We start from the raw sequence: 12,416 nt of genomic DNA, 5'->3' as shown, positions 1-12,416 counted from the left end.
ATTTCATAACAAAGACCTACAGTGCACATCAACAGCTACGGTTTCTGAGGATGACAGCATAATTTAGTGATCTACTTTTTTCCTCCTCTTTTCTTCCTCCTCTTTTATCGCTGTTTCCTCGTCCTCTTGAAAATGAATGACACGCATGGAAAGTGACGTCACCCCCCCTCCCCCCGCGGTGCGCCACTCTCCACAGCAGTAGGTGGCGGAAATTTACCGAACAAGTGGTCCGATAAGCTGCGAGCTCGAAGCGCTCTCGTGGTTCGTCGTCCGCCGTCGCTCGTCGAGATCTTTTTCGATGAAATGGGACAGTGTCTCTGACCAGATTCCCTTCAGGAGACGTTTTAGAGTAAAAACCTGCTAGAAGTGAGGCACTAAGGCTGTGATCACTGAGTACTTCCCGCTAAGACCCCACCCGCCCTGAAGAAAACATGGTGGACATGGGGAAGAGCCGTCGGGCCCTGAGGATCTTCGTTTTATTTGTCCTTTTTAGTGTCGGTAAGTCCAAATCCCTTAAACGTTTGCTTGTTTATAACGATAAAGTGATTCGTTCATGGTGTCCTAGCTACAGTGAGCACGGAGCCGGAGACTTTAGCTGATTAGCTGTGGGTTTAGTAGCAGACCGGACGGCTTTACCGAGTTCCTGCTCCTTTTGCGTCGTAGTTGACGCTACCGCAGGTGGTTCTGCGTGGAACCATTAAAGGTTCGCTCTAAATAAGGAACTCACAGTAACCATGGAAATAGGTTTCTTTTTAGAGAACATTCAAATGTTCTTCTGAGTCCAAAAAGGGCTCCTAATTTAACGTGTGGTGATATAATTTATATATATTTATATAATTATATAATTTAATTTAATTTGGTGTACTACAGTGAAATATATAAATTGTAAACACACATACAACCCCAATGAAGTTGGTACATTGTGTAAAACATAAAAACAGAATACAATGATTTGCAACTCCTTTTCAACCTATATTCAATTGAATAAACTACAAAGACGAGATATTTACTGTTCAAACGGATAAAATTTTTTTTTTTTCCCAAGTATTCACTCATTTTGAATTTGATGTCTGCAACATGTTCCAAAGAAGTTGGGACAGGGGCAAAAAAAGACTGGGAAAGTTGAGGAATGTTCAAAAACACCTGTTTGCAATATTCCACAGGTGAACAGGTTAATTGGAAACAGGTGAGTGTCATGATTGTGTATAAAGGGAGCATCCCTGAAAGGCTCAGTCGTTCACAAGCAAGGACGGGGCGAGGTTCACCACTTTGTGAACAACTGCGTGAGCAAATAGTCCAACAGTTTAAGAACAACGTTTCTCAATGTGCAAGTGCAAGGAATTTAGGGATTTCATCTACAGTCCATAATATCAAAAGATTCAGAGAATCTGGAGAAATCTCTGCAAGTAAGCAGCAAGGCAGAAAACCAACATTGAATGCCCGTGACCTTCGATCCCTCAGGTGGCACTGCATTAAAACCGACATCATTCTGTAACGGATATTACCACATGGGCTCAGGAACACTTCAGAAAACCATTGTCAGTGAACACAGTTCGCCGCTCCATCTACAAGTGCAAGTTAAAACTCTGCCATGCAAAGAGAAAGCCAGATATCAACAACACCCAGAAACGCCGCCGGCTTCTCTGGGCTCGAGCTCATCTGAGATGGACTGATGCAAAGTGGAAAAGTGTCCTGTGGTCTGACGAGTCCACATTACAAATTGTTTTTGGAAATCATGGACGTCGTGTCCTCCGGGCCAAAGAGGAAAAGGACTGTCCGGATTGTTATCAGTGCAAAGTTCAAAAGCCAGCATCTCTGATGGTGTGGGGGTGTGTTAGTGCCCATGGCATGGGGTAACTTGCACATCTGTGAAGGCACCATTAATGCTGAAAGGTACATACAGGTTTTGGAGCAACATATGCTGCCATCCAAGCAACGTCTTTTTCAGGGACGTCCTGCTTATTTCAGCAAGACAATGCCAAGCCACATTCTGCACGTGTTACAACAGCGTGGCTTCGTAGTAAAAGAGTGCAGGTACTAGACTGTCCTGCCTGCAGTCCAGACCTGTCTCCCATTGAAAATGTGTGGCGCATATGAAGCGCAAAATACAACCACGGAGACCCCGGACTGTTGAGCAACTGAAGTTGTACATCAAGCAAGAATGGGAAAGAATTCCACCTACAAAGCTTCAACAATTAGTGTCCTCAGTTCCCAAACGCTTATTAAGTGTTGTTGAAAGGAAAGGTGATGTAACACAGTGGTAAACATGCCCCTGTCCCAACGTCATTGGAGCGTGTTGCAGGCATCAAATTCAAAATGAGTGAATATTTGCCAAAAACAAATTATATCCGTTTGAACATTAAATATCTTGTCTTTGTAGTGTATTCAACTGAATATAGGCTGAAAAGGAGTTGCAGCTCATCGTATTATGTTTTACACAACGTCCCAACTTCATTGGAATTGGGGTTGTAAATTAGTACAAACTTGATTTCAGAAAAGTGGTCTGATAAGTACCTAACAGTTTAAAAGCCTGTGGTAAAGCTAAAATACATCAATGTACAAATAGTCGTCGAACACTGGGAAGTGGTGAAAACGTTTATGCATGTAGCCGGTGTTCCGTGAAGGAGAGAGACAAGGCCGTCTTGGAAAAAAAAGTTTTTCAGTTGATTTAGATCTGATTAGGAGGCAAAATTACACGATTGGAACAGAAGGCTGTGGCCAAGGCTTTAGAACGCAGCTGATGAAGCAGTCCCTCTAAACATAAAGTAGAGCTGGGCAATATGGCGATATTGTTATTGTGAAGAACTGTCACAGCTTTTCTGTGCATATTGTACTGCATGCTGTAAAAACATGTTACCTACATGTTTGTTAAACGCTTCTAATGTGTACTTTCTTCTACCGCTGACTTTATTCTCACACATCCTGAGGTCATGAACTGCTGTGCCTTGAATGACAGAAGAAAACACATGAAATCTGATCTGTCACACATCCAGAAATCCTGTTCAAATCATATTTGAAATGACCTACAAATGTGATTTGTGTCTGGTTCAAAAAGTCTGAATTCATGTGGCTTTTTGCCTTCAGACTGCAGTAAATCTGTTAATCAGATATGCCGTAAAATCAGATTTTTGCTCCGTTTCAGAGACCAAACTGGCAGTAGAGGCTGTAGCGTGTAGCAGTGGTTTTGCTGAGGAGCTAAACTACCAGCAAACCTAGCAACTCGCTTATTCCTTACTTTCACCCTGCGTTGTATGTGTATCAGCATCTCATAAGTTCACTGTACTAAGTGTCCATGTATGCGGATTTGGCTTGTCAGAAAAATGTCTTAACTTAAAGCTGACCTTTCAGTTACCTCATAAGAACATATGTCTGCTATTATTTAGCTTGTAAAGTAGACACACCTCTTTTCACAATGGCGGAGTTGGTAAAGAGCCTTCAAATGTCTGCAAATATTCTCATACATGTAGAATTCTAATGAAAGCCAGTGATCAGTAAGGACTTGTTCATCTGGGTGTGGTAGACAAATGTGTAATGTCAGCTGCTTTCCAAAAACTGGGCTGCATTTTTAAACCACTGTGTAATCGAAGGGCCTTTCAGTCAAAAGCATCATTTAGATTTGGCTGAGGAGTTCAGGCTCCTTGCTGAGAGTTTTTAAGGATGCTAGCGGGGAATCCTTTTTTTTTTTTTTTTTTTTTTTTTTTTTTTTTTTTTTTTTTTCTCTTTCTTTTTAGTAAAAGCATTCTGACTGCCACATTACACCCTTCACATTAACCTTTTTCTTGCTAGTTTTTCATTCACATCAACAGTATTTTAATCAAAATTTTACTCCTTTTGAGATGTATGACAGTAGGATTTGTAGGCAGTTCAGTTTTGCATCATGCAGTATCAGCAAGGAGAAGCTTTTTTAGGACAGTGCTACTGAGGACCTACCTTTCTTAGCTGCCGCTTAGAATTTTAAATTCTGTCATTTGGCCCTGCGATGCGCTCGCACCTTGTCCAGGGTGTATCTTGCTTTCTGCCCAGTGACCGCTGGGATAGGCTCCAGCACCCCCTGCGACCCTGAGGGAGAAGCAGCTTAGAAAAATGTGTGTGTGCTCTTGTTTGCTGTGGGGGGAAAAAATAAGTGTAAGGGAAAATATGACCATAAATGTAATATGCAGCATTGGTAAGTCTACTGTGTGACATACAAACAAATGGGTGTCAGAATGGAATGGAACACCACGGCCTCTGTAATACTGTGATGCAATGTAAATTAATGAAAACCCGTCTATCATAATACTAGTTTTATGCACATTCATTCAAAGGTTTGGCGTCAAAGTTTTCAGTAATCTTAAACCAATTTGGCTGCAGATACATGTATATGAAATTCTGTGTTTTTTTTTTTTCCACAGGTTTCAAAGAATTAGTAGGACACTAGGAAATTGTAAATAAAGTGATTATAAATGATAAACAGAACAATGATCAGAGCTGTAGATGATTCCAAAATGATAGAGAAAGCAGTCTAGCTGTGTGTGTGTGTGTGTGTGTGTGTGTGTGTGTGTGTGTGTGTTAGAACAAAACCTTGTATCTCAAATGGTAACTTTACAGGGGTGTGTGTGTTGTGCTAGCTCATATGAAATCTGAACGTAAGATACATTGTTGTGCTCAAATGTAGGCTAATAAGCCAATCAGGTGTGCAGCGCAGTGGCCTGTGAACAGTCATGTCATGTGCTCTGTCCCTTCACTGTGAATCTGTTTCTTTTTTAGGTCCTATATTTTGTGTTGAGGTTGCTGTTGAGACTGGGAAAAATCACACTTTCAAGTCTTCTGCATCAGGAAAGATTGAGACCATTCTGTGGAAGTTCAGCAAGAACAAAGTGGTTGAGTTTGAAGGTGGTGACCCTATGTGGTATAGATTTGAATCTCGTGCAGATCTTGATACTAAAACTGGAGACCTCACGCTTAAGCAGCTGAGTAAAGAGGACAATGGTCATTACCAGTCTGAAATCCAGGTGGATGGAAAGCTTCAGTATTCTGACCATGTTATTAAAGTGATGGGTAAGTGAGTCATGTTTTATGATCTACAAAGACTTGAACCTGAGAAGCAAACAGAAAAACCAATGTTATTAAACGCTTGAATGTGCTGCGCTGCTTTTAACAGTTTGGAATCACTGTTCAAAAGTTTGGCGTCAATTTTTTTTAACAATATAAACCCAATGGCAGATAAATGTAGAAAATTAATGTGGTCATGTGACTTCATGTTTCAGATATTTGATATGAAGATATTTAAAATTTGCAGTGTCAAGAATAGTGAATATAGCAGATGTTTCTGAAATGACTGAGAAAGCTGTATAATACCAAGAATGAAATTTAATAACATAAAATACTATCTTATAATTAAGGTTATAATAAAATGACTGCCCAGAATGCAAAAGTGGTGATCATATAACCTGATAAATATTCTAAATAGATAATTACCAAAATACAAAATATTTGGTCTGTTATACCATTAATATACTCAGTTATTGTGTTCAGTGAGTAGTGATTCCAAAGTTTTGAATGATTGGGCACTGGTTTGGGTAAGAATGTTAGATGTTTTATACAAAGATAACACAGACTCAAGTTAAACGATCATCTGTCAGATTTTCGCACTGTGGTGTTCAGAGAAAAATAAATAGCTTATTTTTCTTATTTTAGAATAGAGTGGGGAGGTGTTATAGCAGTAAATGGATGAAGATTAAATTTAGATGAGAATTCATACAGGTTTACAAGTACTTTTGTGTGTGTGCTTTAAGCTTAGAATAGTATGAATAGAGAATTTTTTAAAATGTTGGATTTAAAAACAACCCCACTTATAAATGGGGGCAGCCAGGGGGAGCAATTATAAATGGTATGTACGAATAGAAACGGGTCAGAAATGTGTGCATGCAATTTCCCACACAGAAATCGGGATTTACACTATATTTCCAAAAGTATTTGGTCAACTGTCTTCCTCACACATGAACTTGAGTGACATACCATTCTTAATCCTTAGGGTTTATGATGTCGGCCCACCTTTTGCAGGTATAACAGCTTCAACTCTTTTGGGAAGGCTTTCCACAAGGTTTAGGGGTGTGTTTATGGGAATTTTTGACCATTCTTCCAGAAGCACATTTGTAAGGTCAGACACTGATATTGGACGAGAAAGCCTGGCTCACAGTCTCCACTCTAATTCATTCCAAAGGGGTTCTGTCTGGTTGAGGTCAAGACTCTGCAGGCCGGTCAAGTTCTTCCACGTCAAACTAGCACCTCCGTGACTTTATGGACCTTGCTTTGTGCACTTTCATGTTGGAACAGAAAGGGGCCAGCCACAAACTGTTCCCACAATTTTGGGAGCATGAAATTGTCCAAAATCTCTTGGTCTGCTGAAGCATTAAGAGTTCATTTCACTGGAACTAAGGGGCCGAGCCCAACTCCTGAAAAACAACTCCGCACCATAATCCCTTTACACTTGGCACAATGCAGTCAGACAAGTACTGTTCTCCTTGCAGCCGCCAAACCCAGACTTGTCCATCGCATTGCCAGATGGAGAAACGTAATTAATCACTCCAGAGAACACGTCTCCACTGCTCTAGAGTCCAGTAGTGGCGAGGTTTTACACCACTGCATTTGACGCTTTGCATTGTGCTTGATGTGAAGCTTGGATGTAGCTGCTCGGCCATGGAAACCCTTTCCATGAAGCTCTCTACACTGTTCTTGAGCTAATCTGAAGGCCACATGAAGTTTGGAGGTCTGCAGCGATTGACTCTGCAGAAAGTTGACGCATTACACGCCTCAGCATCCGCTGACCCCACTGTCATTGTATGTGTCCCGAGTTGCTGTCGTTCCCAATTGCTTCCACTGACAGTTTACTGTGGAATATTTAGTAGTGAGAATTTCATGATTGGACTTGTTGCACAGGTGGCATCCCATTATGGTACCATGATGGAATTCACTGGGCTCCTGAGAGCGAGCCATTCTTTTGCTAATGTTTGTAGAAGCAGTCTGCATGTCTAGGTGCTTGGTGTTATACACCTGTGGCCATGGAAGTGATTGGAACACCTGATTTCAGTGGTTTGGATGGGTGACTGAACACTGGTAAGATGATGTGTATTTATAGAACATTCGAACCATGTCTATGCACAGTTGGCAGTATTTTAGAGAGTGGGGAAATTGACACACAGTAAAGTAGGGAATTACGCCTAAATGTGCAAATGACTCCTCACATACACCATTTAAAATTTATAAGGGTGTCTCTTGGACAGTGGTGGACAAAGTACACAAAGCATGTACTTGAGTTAAAGTAGAGATACCCAAGGTAAAATATTATTCCAGTAAAAGTAGAAATGCTGCCTTTACACCTCCACTTGAGTAAAAGTACTAAAGTACTAGCCTTCAAATGTACTTAAGTATCGAAAGTAAAAGTTATGACTAATGTCCTGTTACTATATTTGTAACAAGACTCTTGCTTTAACTCACTTTAGGTGAAAATACTTTAGTGTCACTCTTGGAAAAGCAGTCTTTTAATAGAGTGCCATTAATTAGTGATGCTGATGTCTGTTAAAATTATCAAAAGCACAAAGCACTGAAGGCAAATGATTTCCTTCAGGTAGAACAGAGTGGCTCTGAAATCGTTTTTTGCAAACAAGCAAAGTTTCAGTTTAAAATTTATTTACAACTTGGTTACAAGTTTGTTTAATAAAAAAAGCACAGGTTCACAAATGGGTTTTCCTTTACTATACTACATCTGTAGATCTGTTCATAAACAAACTATAAAAAGCAAATTTACTATAATTACTATAATATTTACTGTAATTAAAAAAACACATGCCAGTCACAACTGCATGTGTACATATTTGTATATTGTGGATTATTTACACAGTTAGGTTAGTTCCATCATTTATGTTGGAGTAGACACTCCCCAAAGTTTTACACTGTTGCACTGACGTTGAACCATATGTCTGATGGCAATATTTGGGCCTGATGTTCATTTACCTTATATTTTAAGTATGTAGTGTTAAAATGTACAAGAATGCAGGTTTTACTCACAACTTACATTAGAGTATTTTTGGTTGGATGTGCTTGACACATGATCCACATTTCTATCAAAACAGTAGTGCTGCAGGCTGAACCTGAGAGAATTTCTAGTTGATTTGTATTTGATGCATCATCTACATTGTAGGAAGTCCAGTAATGCATTGGGTGGGTCACTGGGACAGACTACAAAAATGTTTTTTAAATCATGTTTGCATCAAATTTGTGCCTACATGACAAAATGCAAGGAACAAGTTTGTGTCTATTCCAGTCATTTAATAATTGCTGAGTATAGGCTCCAATTAATGGTCTGGTCTCTAATAGATCAAATCATTATAAAATATACATTTATATATTTGAATATATACATATCAAATAGCCTAACCTAAAAATTGGATGCATTCCTAAAAGTATAATGCTGAAGCCAAATGTCTTTGAGCTGTAGACAGCTGCCAAAATCAGTGATGCAAATACAGGCTTTTTAAACTACGTTCATGTAAAATTGAGAACCTAAATGCTGACTAAAATCTTCGGTCACCTTTTTAGGGCATATTTATATTTGCCTTTAGAATTGAAGCTTAATTTAAAAATTACACTTCAATAGATTTGAGTGTTTCGCATTTGGGATTATAGCCTAGTTATGTATTCATTGATTAATTCCTTGGCTACGTTTACACTGCAGGTAAAAGTGGCCGAATTAGACTTTCTCACCAATTCAGAGTTGTTTGATTGGCTGTTCACATTTATCTTTTAAATGTGATCTGTATGCGACATCAGTCTGAACAGATCAGCTCCTAAACCGACCCGCATGCACAAAAGAACTGCTTCATGAGGCTCGTCCAGAGGTAAAGTCATGAAGGCCACTGAACGCTTGTCGCTCCCGGAGCTTTCAGTTTGGTCTTCGCCAGCACCACAGAAGCGATTATGAAGTACCAGTAGTTGACATCCGGGCTCATCATTTATTTTTTATTTTTTTATTTTTTTTAAGGTAGTTGTCAAGTAGTTTAATGTTATTTAAACCTCAGCAGCACTGCTGCATACAGTGCATTCATAGTGTCACACATTACCATGTTGATGGATTTTTAAAATTTTTGTTTGTGTCTATAGCTATCAGAGATGAAATTATTTAATGAATTGTTTTATAGAACACTTGTTACCACAGTAGATCATGTGAGTATTTACAAGCAGTTTATATTGTAGGTATTCATTGCTATTGTAACGTTTTAAAAGGTGCTTGAAGAATTATTGACTTAAAAGGACACATTTATCTTCAGATCCAGTTACAGAGCCGACCGTGACCTGTAAGAAATCTGATGAAGGAGAAGGATTCGTACTTCTCTGCTCACGGTCCTCTCAAATTCCGGGAAACGTTACATGGAGTGGACCCAACGGCTTTAACAGAAGTGGACCGACAATTACCATCTCCCAACTTGGCCCGAACATTCTCTATTTCTGCACTGTAACGAATGAAGTGAGCAGTAAGAGCACGCAGTTCGACCTCCAGAAATGTGTGGAAGGTAAAAAAATTTAAATTCTTCGGTGTTGTGATGGTTTAATGCTTTATGTATGGAACTTTTTAATTAATAGATAAATGCAACACCTTGTATGGCAACATGAGGAATGTACATTAAATGAGTAATTTCTATTTCACTAATTAATTATCACTATTTTTTGCAGGTGGAGGTCTTTCTGGTGGAAGCATAGCCGTAATTGTTATCGTCTGCCTCATCGCTGTCGGGGGCGCTGTTTTGTTTGTGCTCTACAGAAAGTTCAGACAGAATACGGAACACCAGTCAGTTCCCAGCAAGTAGGACTTATAAGCTGAAACAAACAATTTGACAATTTAATGTCATAAACCTTAAATTGTCATACAGGCAAATGCTTGTCCATGCATACAGCAGCAACAATAGCACGTTTCGGAGAATTTCACATTTTAAAACACCAAATCTGCTGTTATCATTCTTTTCTAATAGTCAAATGAACCCACCTGATGTGCAAATGAAAAGAGCTGGTAGTAAGGCTGAAACTCAGTATATTAGTAAACAAACACCATGTGCTCAGTGTGACAGCAGACAGATGAAACGAGTAGGGACTCAGAAACACATGCTCAATGGGTGAAATACTAGAGTTGTACTTTCACATTTAAACAGATAAACAATAAACTTTAAAACAATAAAATGACCACATCTGTAGTCCATAATCAGTATTTCCTCCCAGCTCTACAGTCTCCAGACTTCTTTACTAGGCATTTACATTTTTTTTTTTGTTTTTTTTGTTTTTTTCCTTCATTTCTACTGTGTTTTATACATTGTACATTTTACATAAAATGTGTTTTATTTGTGCTATTTAAAGAACAGTAGTTTTTGAATTCCAGTCATGGACATTGATGGGTCTCCGGGCTGGATCAGGTGTGTTGGGACAGTACGTTTGTATAGATGTTATATTGTAGCAAGGTGTCGTACAAGGTTACAACTGCTACGAAAACATGTTCACAAACAAGTCTGTATGACACAGCCATATAATTCTTAATGTAAATGAACATTTATTATAATACTGCAGTTAGTTTTAAATGCTACATAGTTAGTGGCTCTGCATCATAACTGGTTTAATAAGATCAAAATAATTTCAGTTCAGGATTAAGTTCACCACCCAGCACCTCTTACCTGTTGTATGCTCTTACGATGTGCATATGGTAAAATGGACTGACGTCGTCTATGAAGGAATCGGGTTTAACTTTATCATATGTTTTAACATTTGTGGCCTTCTTATATTTTTTGCGTAGCTTCTCGCTAACAGTGCTTTCACACAGGATTGCTAACTGAATTACTCGCTGTCCATTTCTAGTTTTACTGTGTTAGATGAGTGAATGTTGGTATGCTGATGATTTTAACAAAACTTGAGCTGTATTAATTTACATGTTTTTCTGTATTTTGCACATATACTTTTGGAAATGCCGGGAATAAACAATTTATTTATGTTGCTGGCAGTTTTTTGTGTGTGTGTGTGTGTGTGTGTGTGTGTGTGTGTGTGTGTGTATATATTGAGTTTATGAATGCATCTCTTAACTAGTTGGTGTATAACTTGTAACTTCATTAATGCACATTAATAAACACAGTGAGGGTTATATTAAGTTTGAGATGGTTTGATAAAATACAGTTGATGTTATCTGTGTGTAAAATAGAGTAGGTTTGTTTCAGTAAAGTATGGTTTGATGTAGTCTTTTGCACTACATTTTTAATAAAGGCTCAAAAAGAAATTAGTTACATCAAATGTGTTTAATACTTTTTTAAAAACAAGAATGTCTTAAATTTGCCAGTACACTACATACATGTTTTGACCATACTGTATGAGTGGACTGGGCAACAGAAGTGAAGCCAAAGTGTCTCTGATACCCTCTACCATCTGGCTAGGGTACAACTGTTAACTCTGCTAAAGTCCCGTAAATGTGAACACAACTAAAACCAAACTTTGTTTTACACACACAGTAATATTTTTTGCCATGTGTTGAGTCACTTCTAGAATCTCTCTTAGCTTGTTAAGGGGACCTGTGGTGATTTATGGGTCTGATTTGTGTTAGGATTCTGATCATGTATTTTCCTCATAATATTATTAAAGATAGAGGAGCAGCACTTGGAGAAGGAAGAAGACTAGAAGAGTCACCTAATTACCATATTGAGGACAAGAAAAGATGTCCCTATCACTGAAGGTAACTGAAAAACAACCAGCCAAAGGACAAAGAGCAGATACCTTTTAAATAAAGATTTAAATTTACAAGCAAAAAAGAACTGACAATTGTTGCTGTTCTAGATAGATAGGTAGATAGGTGTGTATGTATGTAATACATCTATATATATATATATTTATATATATATATATATATATATAAAATACACATACATATATGGTGTGTGTGTATACATACATACAACATATATATTGTATATACATACATGTTGTATATATGTATACACACACCATATATGTATTTTATTTTTATATATATGTATATATATATAGATAGATGTATTATTTATATATATATATTGTAGTGTGTGTGTATGTGTGTATATATATATATATATATATATATATATATATATATATATATATATTATTATTATTATTTTGTGTGTGTATATCCGTCCAAAATTACAAGGGAGGCAAAAACGAAATTGTAACTTTTAATGTAAGTTGACGTGAAGAGATTCTATTCAAAGTGAACTTGGGGTATTTCTATTGGCCCAGTCAGTGAATTTTAACACATAGCGTTGTGTTCAAATTTAGCAGAAAAATAAAAATGGACATTTGAGTTTGAACTTATTCCGCTTCTTCGTCACTGTTGAAGCACTGTCTGGTGAGTGTATATGATTAGACTACGGGAACAA

The 12,416-nt window shown here is 38.0% G+C and overlaps 1 protein-coding gene across 1 annotated transcript; it reads left to right on the top strand.

Annotated features, from left to right (window-relative positions):
* The first annotated feature begins 207 nt into the window (after nt 1-207).
* Nucleotides 208-11,010, top strand: LOC108435178. Its single transcript, XM_017710802.2, has 4 exons — nt 208-498; nt 4,747-5,037; nt 9,306-9,548; nt 9,709-11,010. The coding sequence occupies exons 1-4, from the start codon at nt 432-434 to the stop codon at nt 9,840-9,842; spliced, it is 735 nt and encodes a 244-aa protein (XP_017566291.2). The 5' UTR covers nt 208-431; the 3' UTR covers nt 9,843-11,010.
* The last annotated feature ends 1,406 nt before the right edge of the window (nt 11,011-12,416 follow it).

This window comes from Pygocentrus nattereri, chromosome 6, assembly GCF_015220715.1.
Source record: "Pygocentrus nattereri isolate fPygNat1 chromosome 6, fPygNat1.pri, whole genome shotgun sequence".
Classification (NCBI taxonomy): Eukaryota; Metazoa; Chordata; class Actinopteri; order Characiformes; family Serrasalmidae; genus Pygocentrus; species Pygocentrus nattereri.
Note: the sequence above shows the minus strand (reverse complement) of the source record. Positions and strands in the feature narration are given on the sequence as shown.

Bases quoted from the DNA above. Each gene is read 5' to 3' on its own strand.
- LOC108435178 (XM_017710802.2), top strand. From the start codon at position 432: ATGGTGGACATGGGGAAGAGCCGTCGGGCCCTGAGGATCTTCGTTTTA. The intron at 499-4,746 runs GTAAGTCCAAAT...TTTCTTTTTTAG, and splicing joins ATTTGTCCTTTTTAGTGTCG to GTCCTATATTTTGTGTTGAG. The intron at 9,549-9,708 runs GTAAAAAAATTT...TATTTTTTGCAG, and splicing joins CCTCCAGAAATGTGTGGAAG to GTGGAGGTCTTTCTGGTGGA.